General features: G+C 38.5%; 1 protein-coding gene, 1 long non-coding RNA gene and 2 other non-coding genes across 6 annotated transcripts; all 4 read right to left on the reverse strand.

Annotated features, from left to right (window-relative positions):
- Positions 1–130: 130 nt before the first annotated feature.
- LOC137941283 (uncharacterized) lies at positions 131–4,824 on the reverse strand. 2 transcript variants are annotated; one of them, XR_011110377.1, is made up of 4 exons: positions 4,441–4,824; positions 1,945–2,102; positions 1,030–1,155; positions 131–932 (listed from the first exon to the last, which is right to left on the reverse strand). It is a non-coding gene; the product is annotated as an uncharacterized lncRNA (long non-coding RNA). The 2 variants fall into 2 exon arrangements; XR_011110378.1 differs by having other exon boundaries at positions 131–937.
- Positions 4,825–4,873: 49 nt separating this feature from the next.
- Positions 4,874–4,956, reverse strand: TRNAL-UAA (transfer RNA leucine (anticodon UAA)). Its single transcript has one exon. It is a non-coding gene; the product is annotated as a tRNA-Leu (tRNA).
- A 391-nt stretch (positions 4,957–5,347) lies between these two features.
- On the reverse strand, positions 5,348–5,430 carry TRNAL-UAA (transfer RNA leucine (anticodon UAA)). Its single transcript has one exon. It is a non-coding gene; the product is annotated as a tRNA-Leu (tRNA).
- A 618-nt stretch (positions 5,431–6,048) lies between these two features.
- On the reverse strand, positions 6,049–11,074 carry LOC137940032 (protein NSP-INTERACTING KINASE 3-like). Of its 2 annotated transcripts, none has more exons than XM_068784933.1 (11): positions 10,211–11,074; positions 9,438–9,570; positions 9,283–9,354; positions 9,026–9,169; positions 8,795–8,848; positions 8,621–8,680; positions 8,419–8,513; positions 8,162–8,311; positions 7,636–7,977; positions 6,943–7,334; positions 6,049–6,726 (listed from the first exon to the last, which is right to left on the reverse strand). In XM_068784933.1, the coding sequence occupies exons 1-11, from the start codon at positions 10,311–10,313 to the stop codon at positions 6,409–6,411; spliced, it is 1,863 nt and encodes a 620-aa protein (XP_068641034.1). In that variant the 5' UTR covers positions 10,314–11,074; the 3' UTR covers positions 6,049–6,408. The 2 variants fall into 2 exon arrangements, with proteins under 2 accessions (XP_068641034.1, XP_068641033.1); XM_068784932.1 differs by having other exon boundaries at positions 8,795–8,866; positions 10,211–11,073.
- Positions 11,075–15,666: the final 4,592 nt, after the last annotated feature.

The following is a 15,666-nucleotide window of genomic DNA, read 5'->3' on the forward strand; positions in this document are numbered from 1 at the left end:
TGGGCGTTGCCGGCAATTGTCCTCAGGGTGTGGAAATAGGAATGAAACTCGTTGTTGCAGTTCTAAATTACTGAATACAACCAGAATTTCCTCCTTCCCAGCATTGACGGTGGGTTTTTATCGTTCTCAAATACATACAATGTTAACTCTTGACTAATTGCATGTTCGTCAAGCACCGTTTGTACACGGCCCTAATCTTTCGTTGGGTTTTTAAGTTTTTCTGATGAAAGCTGTGTCTGATAATTGCCCTGTAAATGCCATTTGAGTTGAGCATTCTCCTCTTTCCTGTAACGGCAAAACCTGGCCATTATATATGAAAAGTTTAAATAAGAATTTAGAACCCAAACTCAGGCTTTTTTGTATCCTCTCAGGTTCTTTTGCACGTACAATACGGTTCAGAGAGCACGCTGGCAAACAATGCCTTCTGCAGCTCCTTGGATTCATTTCCAAATCTTTGTGTTTTCCTAAGAGGGAACGAGAGGTTGATGAAAAAGATTAGGCGCAAGACAAGATGAATAATCAAGATTATATTCAAAAACTTTACAAAAGTAAACCAAAACAAAGGCATGGAGGAAAAAACTGGATTTAGATATATAAATCTTGCATAGAACAATGCCACTTTCTTTTATTGAATTATGTTTTTTGTCCGTATTGCAGAAGAGATTCATAAAGACCAGTGAAAAACTTCAAACTAGTATCATTTTTTACGCTAGGTCATGGTCGCTAGAAACAATACTAGTATCTTTTCAAAGAGTTCCAGAAGACTAGACTAAATTCAATTGATTTTCATGTTCTTCATCATTATTTCTAGTTTTTCCTCCATCAATCTTCAATCACATAAATGATGGTAAGAAAATGGTTGTGCATGGACCCTGCATCCAACTTGTCGCTGTTCCATTCTCCTTTCTCCCCAACCTATCCTCGACCCAATCCTGCGCTGGCTCACAGTCCGATCAATCCTTAACATAATATATAAAAATGAAAAGCATAATAAGATATAAAACAAACCTACATGGGTTTTTTCCTCACCTCATCCGTCTCACAGGATAAAGTTCCTTAATGGCCTCCACTCTTGGGATTCTTGGTGTTAGATCTCTTCATATGCCTTCATATCGTTTACCACCTTCATCTCCATTGCATGTCCGTTGCACAAGCCTATATTGATTAACTCATGAGCACAAACCCAAAATCACTGTTTTTTTTCGTTTGTCAAGGGAAGAGTTACTGATAAAACTAAGTAATGTTCTAACACAATCTTCTTCAATACCACAGTCTGTATCTCCCAATAAGGTTAATAAAATCCATTAAAATCAAAGATGAAATGGTCATTCTACCAAATTGTAATTTTGATTATCCACCCTCCCTCCCTCACATTAGATTATATAGATTAAGATGAAACAAAAAACTATCATTGTACAAGTTGGATTTTTGGGTTGAGTTTAATTCTATCCCAAAATGATTAGCCACTTAGGAGAACTATTGCTCAACTTTATAACCCATTAACTTTTCTTCTCATTTTTCAGTGTGGGAATTTTTTTTCACTATACACTCCCACTCACGTCTAGGCATACACATAACAAACCAAAGATGTGTGCACAAACTCTTTAATGGAGCACACAGACTCTTGCCTTACAGAATCTATAATATCGGTTTTATCCCAGAAAGACTAACTACACAGGAGTCTTATCGCTCAACCTTATAACACATTTACTTTTTTCCCATTTTTTAATGTGGGACTTTTTCCCACTCAACAGTACAGTATGCCACAAGCTACCCCACTTTGTTCTTGTCACTAGCTCCCAACCCTGATCTCATTACACAACTAAGCACTGCTAGTTTGAATACTTAAGGTTAATTTCTAATTTCGTATTTGGATTTGTCTAGCATTATTTTATGGCAAACAAAGAAGTGGCTCTTCGTTGTAAAAGGGAACAGAGCACAAACCATTGAACTGGAGGTAGATTTTGTTCGCTCAAAACATCATCAAGCTGAGGCTTGTCTCGAGAGAACTACTGCATGGATGGCTTCAACAAAAAGCCTGCAGCTCTATTTCCTGTCTGAACTTTGATTTCTCGCTGTCTGATAACTGTAGGTTCAAGCCCCTGTAAGAAAAAGGAATCCATCTGAGTCAAAAGTGAGTATGTAAGTTTTAACATGCATCTGACTATCCTTCTTCAATGATGATATTTGGTTCCCACTACGGTAGCCATGAAGAGAGAACCTCTTTCGAAGCTGTGATTTACCTTCCTGAATCTGCCCAAAGGAAAAAGGACTGCTCAAGAAAAGATCAGGGTCCTGATAAAGCCAGTAATTATTATAGCCTCGAGCTGGACCGATTTGGACTTTTTTTATCAGATTCTCTGCCATTCAGAAACACTAATTCAACCTAAAGCAGGATGACCAACTTACTTTGCTTAACTCAATCTGCCCATATGATCTTTAGATATAGGAAACAGAAAGTGGAGAAGCCAGATTCCTTGAGAAAAGGAAGTGTTGTCTGTCTGTTTGTTCATTTGTTTCCATAGAAAAAGGAAAAGGAAATAAAGGAAGCCCCCACAAATCAGAAAGGAAACATGAGTGGATAGTCTAAGTGTATAAGTGTACATTATTGGGTGCATTTCTGAGGAGGAGGTCACTCCTTTAGCACACAAATCCTACAAAGTCCTGATGAAGGACAAAGAACATTTCTCAGCCTTCTTCCCCATATTGGGCAGATATCCACAATGTGGATGACACGTTTCTTTGTACTGGAAACAGTGGTCTTAGCCTCTTTCATCGGCAGGTCCCACAAAATGCTTGGGGGAAATAGACAAGAAGATGGCTGAGAGTGCTTGCACCAATCATTTTGACCCATTCCCCTGGAGCCATTTCTTTGTGAGGAAAATACAATCAGCAATCTTACCCCCTTACAACTGTGTGCCACAGATGTTGGAAAAGAAAATGAGCTCTGCAGCTCAGGCCAAATCAGTTTGATAAAGCAAGCAGCCCCATTTTGGAGCAGAGGAATTAGTGGGCAGTTAATATAGATTGATGCAAAGAAAAGTTACAGATTAGCATGAGTTAGTGGATTGCACAGATCAGATAATAAAGAGAAAAAGCTTCAGCTGTCAAAAAGTCATCCACTACTGAAAAAGGTGCTCTATGTGTATAATGAATCAATTGAATTTACAAGAAGATCCCTCATTCTTTTCCCAATTTTGGGAAAGATTCAAAGCAAAATCATAGATTCCATTGAATAGATTGACCTTCAGCACAGAAGCTGTGGATATGGCAGAGCCTGGCAGTGTCATGGTCACGGTAGAACTTTCCGTTTTGAGATCAAAACTCAGCCTGCTTTCTCAGTTAAGGGCGATCCATTGGGTTTGATGTAAACTGAGAAAGGTGTACCGCGGGAAAATTGAAGAATAAAGTTTCAAAGTAAACACATTACAGCATATTCCTGGACGAAGAATAGTACTATCAGAATCAACATCAAATCTATATATCAGCCCGTCCAGAAGTCCAGATAATTTTTCTTTCCTTTCGTTTTTTTTGAAAAATAATATGGAAATCCAGAACCCTTCATTGCAATATATGAAACACAAGAGGCTAAGTAAGGAAAACACCCTCCTCCTTTTTCTATCAGTCTGATCGAAACTTCTATTTGGCTTCACCTATATATATCCATCACTTGCTCAAATTTCTCCCTCAGCTCGTCTCAAGACCATACCACATCTAAGTATCTTGAGGCACTTGCTCTCCCCTCAAACGATGGAAATTTTCTGGCAAGATTGCTTGCATGGGTCTTGAAAAGCTCTTAAATCTGGAGAGACGGGGACACAGTCCACCTTCTCCTCCAAAATCATTTGTTTGCTTTGGTTCAATCATAAGCTTTGCCAATCCATACTGAAGCGTCAGACACTGCAGTTCTTTATGAAACTCAGCGGAGCTCTTGGCTGATTACCGAGCAAACCGGCAAGTCACGGAACGGCAATGGCAGACCCAGTAACACGGGTCTTCTGGTTTTATTTATTTGCTTGGCTAGATATGAAGCGCTAGTTACTGCTAGCAGTCGGTAGACTCTACCGTATTTAGTGAGTTAGGCATGTTCTTAGTTACCTGGTCAGCGTTTATGATGATTCGAATAAGTCGTAGATCAGTTCTTGTAGAATAGAACTGATGAGGTGTATGATGCACTTGTTCAGGTTCTTGAATAAAATTTCTAAGTAGTTTCCCGGGTCACTTGATTGTTTACATTTTCGAACAATTATATTTCCTTTTGCAGATTACTCACTAACACGAAAGAAACTATTTCTTTTTATGTTTATGTTTCTGCTTCTGCTTGTGCTTGAAACAATTAGACCACTAGCATGCCTGTATTGTTTGTCTGTGTGTGAATAAAAAAAAAGCAACTTGGCGCAATCAGATGAGAAAATAATTTTTTGGGTACCAGTCTTTTACCTAAAGTTCAAGTGATTGATGATGTTGTCGACGCTCCTCTTCATATTCCAGATGCTACCTGTATCTGCCGCCGTCTCCGATGAAACACCTCGAATATATCGTCTTCAAAGCAGAAATAGTCGCAATACAGGTGAGGTATTCATTTGGTATTTCAAAAGAGCGATTTTAGGTTCAAGTTCGTGAGAGAAGTAGTAGATTTAAGCAAAAAAAAAAAAAAAAAAAAAACCAGCAGATGCAGGATGAGGAAATCGCTCTTGCACAGATTGCATCTTCGAAAATCAGAAGGATTCTGGTTAGAATCTCGTATTTGAAGACTCGAGGAAGATGCAGCAGAGGAAACTCTGTTGGAAAGATTCGATCTTCGAATCTCAGACGGATCTTGGAAAGAATCTCGTACTCGCAAAAAATTCTACAAAAGTAATAGAGTCTGAGATGCTGGCTGTGGGGTTCGAACCCACGCGCACTTATGTGCAGAAGATCTTAAGTCTTCCCCCTTAACCACTCGGGCAAACCAGCTATCTGCAATAGTGTAAGATTCCTTAAAAACAATCAAAAGAGAAAATGTTTCATTCCCTCTTGTCCTTTTTGTCTTAGTTTGATTTTAATTTAAGCATAAATGTAAATATTTTGTCCTAAAAAAATATACTAATAACAGCGAGGAATCATCCGGAACAAAGTAGACGGTTTAGCCAAAAAAACACCTCATCTGGGAGTAATTAGGTCAACCCCATAGATGTCATAGACATTGTCACCCGATGGTAGGGGGCATGATGGGACACAAATACGATTTATTTGAAACTTTTTAAATAGCAAAATATTGTTATTAAAATATAATTTGTAAAAGGCAGGGTTTTTCTACTGGATAATCCAACCCCGAGTTACTGTAAACTACAAAAAAAATGCGATTTGCTGGCTGTGGGGTTCGAACCCACGCGCACTTATGTGCAGAAGATCTTAAGTCTTCCCCCTTAACCACTCGGGCAAACCAGCTCTTGCGTCTATCTAATAGTCTATAGAATATTGGTTGATTTCCGATCTGACCCAACCTGGTTTGGATTCCAAGTTTCACCCATAGGTCTGGAATAAAATAAAGAAAAAAAAAACCATCAAATTTTAGATAAAGGGAGAAGGCAAGATGAATTGGATTTAGGAGGAGAAAGGGTGAACGAGGTTTTACAACATACAAGGATAGGGATCGAGTCGGTGTTGAGTTTTGGTATTAGGGTTCGGTTTTTTAAAATACAACCTATGTTAAAGGATAATTTCACATACATTAGTGAGTATAAAAATCTTGTATTTATTAGTTGGGAGTAAAGGTTTCCTAAGTGGCCAATCATTTTAAAATAAAGACTTGGACCCAAATTTAACACGGTATCAGAGCAAAATTCTCATATGTAGGCATCCACCAAAAATTATCCACTTGCCTACACGTGAACCATATCCATACTTGTCTTTTTTCTTGTTTAAAAAGAGCTATTTTGTAATATTGTTAGTATTGCTTATTTAGAATAACGTCATTTTTAATTTTATCTTAAATAAATTATAAAAATGAAAACTTGTTTAAAGTCCGCATAAACAATAATGTACTAAAAAAGAACAAAACGAAAATAATTAAAATTTAACTTCTAAATTCAAATAAAATAATAAAATTAAAAAGGAAATGCCCCGGTAAGTTACACAAAAAGAGAGATACCCATCCCACCTGAACACGATCACACCACCACCCAAGCCAATTTACGAAATAACTTTTAAAAATAAACAAACCCGAAAGCTGAAAATGATTTTCCACGGTAAGAGGAACTAGTAGTTCTCACTATTTTCTTTCCTTGTTTTATACAGATGAATTACAAAGCATGCGACTGCTATGAGCACAAAAATTCCACCAAAAATCATATACTTCCTTCTTCACATCAAAAGCTCACCCACAAGGCAGGATGTGTACATTGGGAAAGATTGACCGGAGATGTTTCATCTGGGTCCTGAAAGTTCAATAGCTTCCACCACCAACGAGGACTCCTCCATAAAGTCGATATATTTTTGCGGCGGGTTCTCCGTTGAGCGAAATCTGGGGGTCTCGATCTTCTGGGAGGCCTCCCATTTCTCGGCCAGGCCATCGCCTTCCAGCATTCTCACCACCTCAGACATTTTCGGTCGGTGAGAAGGATGGAACTGCGTGCAAAGAAGAGCAACCTGAACCATCTCCTCTAACTCCACCCTGTTGTAGTTGTTCTTCAGATCCTTGTCGACCATAACATGGAGTTTGTTCTCTTGGTGAAGCTTCTTCACCTGCAAATAAATGATAAAAAAAAACGTTGGTGGAGGGGGATCATGAATGTTTTAAAAGTTTTGACATCAAGCGAAGCATTTAATGATCAGTAATGCGAGCTCTTAACGTTAATGAATTAAATAACATAGTTTAGGATTCCTCGCATGTTTCCGGCGGCAACAAGAGCAACCCAGTAATCCAAAACTCAGAAAATGAGTAGAATTTATATAACTTACCCAGTCAAGCATTACACCTTTCTGGTTTGCTGCCCGTCCAAAATCCAGCGCCTTCTGACCGGTAATTAGCTCAAGGAGCAGAATTCCATAGCCAAAGACATCCGTCTTTTCGGAAGACTGTCCTGTTGACAAGTACTCTGGAGCTATGTGGCCAACAGTCCCACGCACTGCTGTAGTCACATGTGACTCTCGATGATCCAAGAGTTTTGCCAACCCAAAATCTCCAACGACGGCTTCAAAATCTTCATCCAGAAGAATATTTGCAGCTTTTACATCACGATGAATGATTTTAGGGTCACACTGCTCATGCAAATACAGTAATCCCCTTGCTGTTCCTAATGCAATTCTCTTTCTCCTCACCCAGTCCAGTGCTGGCTTACCATGAATATGATCTGCTACACACTAGTGACATCAGTGAACTGAGCATCCATTTGCTCTCTCCGAGATTACAAAGAGAGAGGGAGAGAGAGAGAGAGAGAGAGCGCGAAGCAAAATAATAAGCATATAGAAAGGATGCAGGAGACCCACATTATTAGAAAAAAACATGCTAAAATACAGTTGCCACAGTAAAACAGCATTTATCATATTGAGCCAAGTCAGGAATATGAATTTGATAACTTCAAAACATGAACACAGGTTTCAACTAATACAAATCGGCTGTCAAATTCTTGTACAAACTGGTAAACGACTCACCTCTTAATCGAGAAGCAACACTTCCGTTAGGCATATAGGGATAGACAAGCAGCCTTTCATTTTCCGCTGTGCAGAACCCCCATAGCCGTAGAAGATTTCGATGAACAGCTAAACTTATCATCTCAACTTCTGTCTGGAACTGAAGCTCCCCACCAATAGCATTATAATCTTTAAGTCGTTTGACAGCCACAAGTGTACCATCTTGCAAGCAACCCTTGTATACGATGCCAAATCCTCCTCTCCCCAAAATGTTTTTCTGATTAAAATGATCAGTGGCTGCTCGAAGCTCCTTAAAAGAGTACCTCTTCAAATGACCCAAGCATACCTCTGGATCGTACTGATCTGCAATGAAAATGGGTTGTACAAATAAACAAATTTACAACAAGCACCATGCAGAAGTAACAGAAGAAGAACAAAAAAACACATTGTAACTTTCAATTAGATCTCACATGTGTATTGAGAAAAAAGTGTAAGAAAAGAAAAGCATATCAAACAAACACAAAGGTCCATCTTAAATAAAACTGACCATTCACATCAAAGAAAATCTGCTTATTGTATCTGTGACGCCACCAAAGGAACATTGCTATACCAATTGCGATGAGGAACACAGAACCAACTGTTATACTAATTGATATAGCCAGCCTCCGATTCCTTGATCCCTTTGAGTGTGACTGACCTGAAATGAAGAAAATAACTACAACTTACGCCCAAGTTTTTTGGTATATTAATAACATATATTCTCTACCAGTTTCAAAGAAAGAACGAGTTTCTGTTTATAATCACCTTTTAAAATGTCTGGCTGGTATGGCAGTGGCTCATTAGACACAGCTGAACAGTTGTTTTGAGAAAACCCACACATAAGTGGATTTCCAACGATACTGAAAAGACAAAATACAAGAAAATGAATTACTGAAAAAGCAATTTCGGGTTCATAATAATGCCTTCAGTAATGGGATGTAGCAATAGGAGTACACCAGATGCTTACTTGAAAGTTCTAGAAGATATCTTTGGCAAAGAACCACTCAGATTGTTATAGGAAAGATCTCTGTGAGTAGTTTGAAGATCATTAGATATGTGGGACAAAATATTCTTCTGCGCTTAGTCTCTATTATAACACCACATGTAAAAATGCACAAGAGGTGAAGAATGTTGGACATACAAGAGTGTTAGACCTTGGACATTAGATAAAGATTCAGGCAACGGTCCAGAAAAGCTGTTGTTATTCAATCGCCTGGATTAGCATAAGAAGAAAGCAAAAGAAGGAAAATTTGAAACACAATAAGATTCTTTCTTTGAAAACACTCACAAGAATGTAAATTTCATAGCAAGAACCGAAATTAATTTCCTGTTTAATCCAGTATTCTAGGTTAAAAAAAAAAAGAATACTTACAGATAATTTAAGTTCTTCAGCTGTCCTAAAGAACTCGGAAGCTCCCCACTGAACTGATTGTTTGAGAGATCAAGTGTCTGGAGCTTCTCGAGTTTACCAATGTTGGTAGGAATAGGGCCCGAAATAGCATTGTTCTGCAGCAACCTACAGGGAGAAACATTTATTCCAAGATCAGTGCACATTGTGGACTCTTTAAACATACTCAGTACTCGGAGCTCTAGATCCATATCCAAAGCATAAGCAGTTCAACAACTTACACAGACTGCAAATTCGTTAGATTTGCAATCCCTGGAGATAAGGTCCCAGACAGGTTCTGGCTAGGCAGTCCTCTGCGAATGGCATCCGGGGAGAAGGTTAGTAGAAATACAAGTCTAGATTAGTAAAGGAATAGAAAGACAGTCATGTTTCATACAGAGCAGACACATAGCCATCCGCAGAGCAGGTAACCATCCTCCAGCCACAAGGGTCAACCGAATTAATATCCCAATTTTCCAGGACATTAAAAGGGTCATTTAGATTAGATTTTATCGCCACCAGAGCGACAACTGAACAATAGAGTACAAATGTAAGTCAGCAATTATACAGAGAAACACATCAAGCTTCGCAGCAAACAGAGCTAAAATCGAAAGTAAACTGACTAATTCAACACGGGACAAGATTTAATTGTGTACACAGAATCATGGAAAATGCTACTCAGGAACAGAGGTGATATACATGACAGCCTTCTCCAAAGAGTAAAAGTCAAATAAAAGAGATTCGAAAAAAAAAAAAAAGAACGGCGTAATGCACAGGAAGTAGAGCAAACATTTCAAACAGTTCTTCGTACAACATTTAGGGAAACAAGATGGTTCACAAGACCATCTCAGCTGTGAACAAAATCTCGAAACAACAACAACAACATAATTCAGTACTCCCGAAAACGTTAAAAAACAGATAAAATTGTGAAAAGAGACAGCAAAGAAGAAGCTAGAGGGAAAGAGAAACAACACATGCAACAGAGAAGTTGTGATGAAACTTCTCCATTAAACTAAATCCCAAACACGGAACCAAAGAAAGGTAATTAAAGTAAACCATATTTTTTCAATGAATATTAGGTAAATGAAGAAACAAATATATGGCTAGTACAATGAAAGCAAAGCAAAATTAACAGAAAATAAGAGAAAATAAGAAATGAAATCCTCTGACCTTCATAGTTTATTCCGGAAGGAGAAAGAGTTGCAGAGGAACTTTCTATCCACAGGAAAACCACCCAAATCACTATCCAAAATAATAAGTTTCTCCTGTCCATCCTCTATTCCGCTACATGAACATCTCAGTGTCTTCTGATGGTAAAGATCCACTACCTGAGAACCATTTTTAGAGAGAATCTGCTGGCTGTAACCACTGAAGCAGCACCAGATTCAGAATCTTCGAAGAAAAAATTCCTCTGAGAACCTCTGGGAGATGATAAACTTTTCGCAAAAGTTTTCCACTCAGTACGCCATTCCTAAACCAACATTAACCCCATAACAGAAGCATAGAGACCAGTTTCACCATTTCCAGCTTAACAGTCCCTAGGCAAATTGCTTAGACGCAACGGCCAGGTAAGCCTGCCGCTTCAAGCTCCATATTCCCTAGATAATGCAGATTCTCCTATACTTGTTTCCAGCGAAGTAAATCTAAAACTTCTTCTCGGCGATAGACAGATGCTCAAACTACTGGAACATAAAAAACAAAAACTAAGAACCAGACTGAGAGTCCCCCCAACATCCAACGCTAGTATCAGTAGCCAGAATTCCCACGGAAATTCACTTAGACACCGAAGTAAAAGGACAAACCACTAAAAACATCAAGTCATCGACGAAACTACACCATTTCATCTCAAGCAGAAAAACAGATTCACTCTCGAGAAGGGACACTGTCATGTCTAAAATTCTACAATTCTAGAGATTTGCAACTTCCGGCAGCAATTCTAAACCTCCCATCCAATGCCCGCAAATTCCAAATGGGTGCGCCATTCGTTTTTATCCCTGCTTTCTTCTTCATCTGTTCTGCTTCTCTCTCATCTAAGTATCTTTTCACCTAAGAGGAAAAAACATACAACCAATCACGCAAAGGCAAATTGCCAAAAGCCTAATACGACACAGATACAGATGCCCTGGGACGGGCACAGAATAAAATAATTGAGATCTCTACATTTTTTCTTCTCAAGGTCGAAAAAGGAGAAACTGGCAGATTAAAGGCTGTATTATTTTTGGGTACTCTGAAAATTCCTCTGCTCTTACGAGTGTATGAAGAGGACTGATAAGACTTAAGAGAGACACGAAATTATCAGTAAAGAAGAAAACACTCATAGCAGTCACTTAAAACGAGTTAAAAGAAGAAAAAATCAAGGCAAATGGCGTCAATCCCTCGCAGTAAGTTTGAAGAAAAGCGACGAGAATTTTGGGTTTTAAAAGTATATTTCTGGTTGTCGAGCCGTAGTGATTGGACTGAAAGACGGGATGATCGGAGAACGAACAAGAGAGGACGTGAGAAGAAGACAGAGAGAGAAAAGCTTTGAAAAGAAAAAAAAAGGGCTGGGAAGGTAAATTGTTGGCAGGTCACGTGCTGCCTTTGTCCCGCCCTTTGTTTGCTTTTGGAATTTTTTAAAAGTTTTTCAATAAAAAAATAGAAACTTTCTGTTACGCTCTTTGGCAGGGGATGTCTGGGTCTGGGATAGACTAAAATACGCGAGGGGCCCACTTCCCTCCTCTCCTTGTGCACAAATCTCCACTTGCTATCTTGTTTATCAATTATTATTCGTCCCTGTAGAGCTACCGTGCCTCGCGGTAATCTTCCCCCATCTATACCCACCCAATCCAACGGCCCTGATCAGTCGTCCCGAACATTTAACCTTTATCCCATAACCACCATTCTAGAAGATGTTACAAGGTCAGAGTTATCATGAAAGAGGGCCCTCCGCGTTTAGTCAAAGCACAAAGCATCATGAACCGGACCCACTGAGGGGTGTCTCACTAGATTCTCACCTAGAGTCGGTCCCACGGAAATCCGCGCCGATCTGGTCGGTACTCATATTCTGCGAGTTAAACGTAGTCCTAGTCCGCATTATTAAAATGGGTTAGTTGCGCACACACAGATTGCAGACATATATTCTGTAGGTTTTTAAAGAAAGAGGGTTAAAAGGAATCCCGACTCGGTTACCGAAGGCGCTTATCCCCATAGGCCATAACATAACATGCTTTTCTCGTAATTTAAATGTTTTATTTAAAGTGATTTTATTTTATTTTATTTTGGTTTTCAAATTTAATCACCGTTCGGGGGCTAAGCCTAAGTCGCATAGCACGTGGTGGGGCTGGCTGAGTCAGGGTTGGAATTGGATGGCGCAGAGAGACACCGGAGGGCTGCAGTTGCCAACGGGCCGCGATTATTGGAATTTAATTTTCGAGATTTTTCTTCAAAAATAAAAATCTTATTTCAGTGTAGAGCCAGTTTTGCTTGAGCAACCCCTAACCTTGCCTGTGATGTGGGCATCTCATTTCAGGATTGATATAACCTAGTCTAGTTAACCGACCTCTTATGCCAGTCGCTCGCGTACCAATCATTACGCTGGACAAAACTCTCCGATAATCAGGCTCATCAATATCTAAAGGAAAATGACATAATTAATGTAGACCGCGAGCCACGTCACTTTTATTCCGAACTAGATTTTGGGAATTCTTCCCGACTTGTTTTCTATTTCGTTGGTCTGATATATATAGCCTACCCAAACCGGGTTGTGGGAACAACCGACCCCGAGACGCAAAACATTGAGCAACCCAAGGGGTTGAGTTGGGTCGAAGTAAAGGAGCGGAACCAATGACATCATCATGTTTGTGGGTAGTGGGGGGTGGTTCCCGACATTGGAATGATACTTGAAAAGCATAAGCGGGTTTGATTTTCTCAGAAGGAGGCGACGTGTCCCTCTGGAATTATTAAACAATGCTTGATTGGTCGGTAAGGAACTTCACCTTTTGCCTTTTGGCTCGAGGTAGGAGATGAATCCGCTTTATTTTCAAGTTTTGCGCATTATTAGCCATGATTTTTAAAATCCAACTCAGTAAAAATGTCTTTTTTGTCAACTACCCGTTCATAATTTCAGGGCCTGAGATGCAAAAGCAAAATTATGGCTTCCGGTTTGAATTTTTCCTTGGAGCAGAAAAACGGAAGGGCTTTCTCTCAATCATTGCGACCTAAGATATTCAGATAAGGCGAGTAGAGTTGCTCTGTGTTGTGTGGAGTTTATGATGGATCAGGTTACCCGAAAATAATCGAGTGGAGTTGGCGGGGTTTGACTTTTTTTTTTTTTTTTTTTGAGTTTTGATTTGGGAAGAGGGATGGGAGTTGAAGAAATGAAGTGAGATTGATGAGGGTAAATCATGCCTTACCGCATAGAATTAGACAATGGGAATCTGAGTAAATTGATCACTTCCGATTGAGTCTATATCAGGAGAGACTCAGCTCAATGTCTAAGTAGTCTGATTGAATGCCTTCCCACTCTTCCTGATTACTGAACGAGTTCATTTAGATCCGACTTTTATCTATCCGATTTAGGATTGTCAGGTGTACGAGTCGGATTCTAGTCTATTTAAAAAAAACACCCTGCTTAATAATCGTTACCAACTTGCTTCTTTCGTTATCGGTACTTGTCCTAAGTGCATCGTGACCCTGTCAGGATCAAATGTCAGAAAGTCCCCCTGACCTTTTTTTTGGCTCTTGTCTGCTTAAACATGACTTCCAAATCATCACGAGGACAATGTGAAAACGACTCTTCTAATTAATTTGTCACACATCGTTACTTTCACCTAATATTAGTTGCAAAATCTGAGATGGGTCTTATTAGTCATCGGATGAGACTTAAGCCCCTAATTTCAGGGGATTAATAAATTCAATTTCAAATAACTTGTAATTTTATTGTATTCATTGAAATAGGACCATGGACAAAGAGGTCTTAGTCAAGGTTAGGGCACTAAAGTTCCAAAAGTCAGATTGTTTATATGATTACTATAAATTTTACTATAATGTAAATATTAATCATAAATCATGAGATAGGCCCAACTTAATAGAGCCTTTGGGTAAAAAACATGAAGCCCAACTGCAGTGTATTTTAGATGTTCTATTGCATCAGATTCAATGTCCATAAAATGGGCCTTTTATTTATTATAACTCAGCCCATTACTATTCCAACCGTTTTTGTTCCGGTCAAGCTAGGGGTGGCTTCGGACTGAGCTGGCTCAAGTTCGGCTCGGTTCGATTCGTTATCTATCGAGCTCAAGCATTGAAATCGGCTCATTTACCTTATCGAGCCGAGCTCGATCGAAGCCAAGTTCGGTTCGTCGGCTCGCGAGCGGGCTCGACGTGAGTCGGATTAGTATCGGGATCGAGAGCGGGGGGGGGGGGGGGGGGTATTTCATCCCATCGGCTGTTATTGTCACCTCTACCATCGTCGCAGTTGTTCACTGGCCGTCTCTACCGCTGTCGCAACTACTCGTCGGCCGCCTCTATGGTTGTCCGTTCGATTTCTTCCTCTCCTTGCCGTCGCCTCTGTTTCCGTCGCAACCGTCATCCCCGACACCGTAACCCCCTTCCCTCCCCGTCGTCTCGGCAGAAACCCAGAACCTAAGTTCAAGGGAGAAATAATCTCCCCCCTCCCCCGTGCGAGATCATAAAGTAAAAAAAAAAACTTTTCCACTCAAAAAAATTTAAAAAAAAAATTATAGAAATAAGTTTCTATAAACTATTAGTGTCTCATGTTTTTTAAACATTTTTCTAATTGATTTTTTTATTAAAAATCATATAATTTTCTAAGTAATATTTTCGTACCAAAATGGGGTAGAAAACTGTATAAATTTTTTTTGAGTAAGTATTTAGCAATTGATGCTGTAATACTTTTAGCATGAAGCAATTTTTATTGCAATTTTGTGTTTGATATTTTATTTAATTATAAATTTATCAATAAGTATAATAATATATTATATTGATTATTAATATTTATTTATTTCCCTATAAGAGGCAATAAAAGGTCCATTTAACTTTCCTAAGAAAATTTTAAAATATTTCTTGTAATTTTCTAATAAGTCACTAATAGTAATAAATTTTATTTAAATGTTTTTTTCGGAATATGTATCATAGGAAAAATATTTTTAGTTTTTCCTAAAATATAAATTTTCATCTAGGGCACTAAGGAGGCCATAATTTATTATGGCCAGATTCAAAAATTAAAAAACAAGCTAAACAACAATTAGAGTAAAAAGGATTAATATTGGTGCATTTTAATCCATTATTGAAATTCAATCCTGAAACTCCCCTATCATTATATTTTTTAAAAATTTATGCATAATTTTAGATATAATTTATTCAAGGCCACCCTTACGTGTGAGATTATAAACAAGAAAAAAAAAACTTTTTGTCCCTTCCTCATGGCTCTTAAAGAAATTGAAAAGATATTTTAGTAGAAATACGTTTCTAGAGACTATTAGTGGTTTTTTCAATAAATATTGAAAAAACATTTTTAGTAGAAATATAGGGACCATTAGTGCCTCATATTTTTTCAAAATATTTTTTTAATTACAGATTATTTTTAAAAAATCATATAATTTTCTAAGTAAGATTTTCTTGCCAAT

The sequence above is a fragment of the Aristolochia californica genome, unplaced genomic scaffold (assembly GCF_029961685.1).
Source record: "Aristolochia californica isolate CCGP_79_NKW_82.1479 unplaced genomic scaffold, dmAriCali1.0.hap1 SCAF_9, whole genome shotgun sequence".
NCBI classification, from domain to species: domain Eukaryota; kingdom Viridiplantae; phylum Streptophyta; class Magnoliopsida; order Piperales; family Aristolochiaceae; genus Aristolochia; species Aristolochia californica.

What these genes read in the sequence shown, in the direction of transcription:
- LOC137940032 (XM_068784932.1), bottom strand. Translation starts at nt 10,313, where the DNA reads ATGGACAGGAGAAACTTATTATTTTGGATAGTGATTTGGGTGGTTTTC. An exon ending in GATTTTCTTTGATGTGAATG is followed by an intron (nt 7,978 to 8,161) that starts GTCAGTTTTATT and finishes TTTTCATTGCAG; the next exon opens with ATCAGTACGATCCAGAGGTA. An exon ending in AAGGTGTAATGCTTGACTGG is followed by an intron (nt 6,727 to 6,942) that starts GTAAGTTATATA and finishes ATTTATTTGCAG; the next exon opens with GTGAAGAAGCTTCACCAAGA.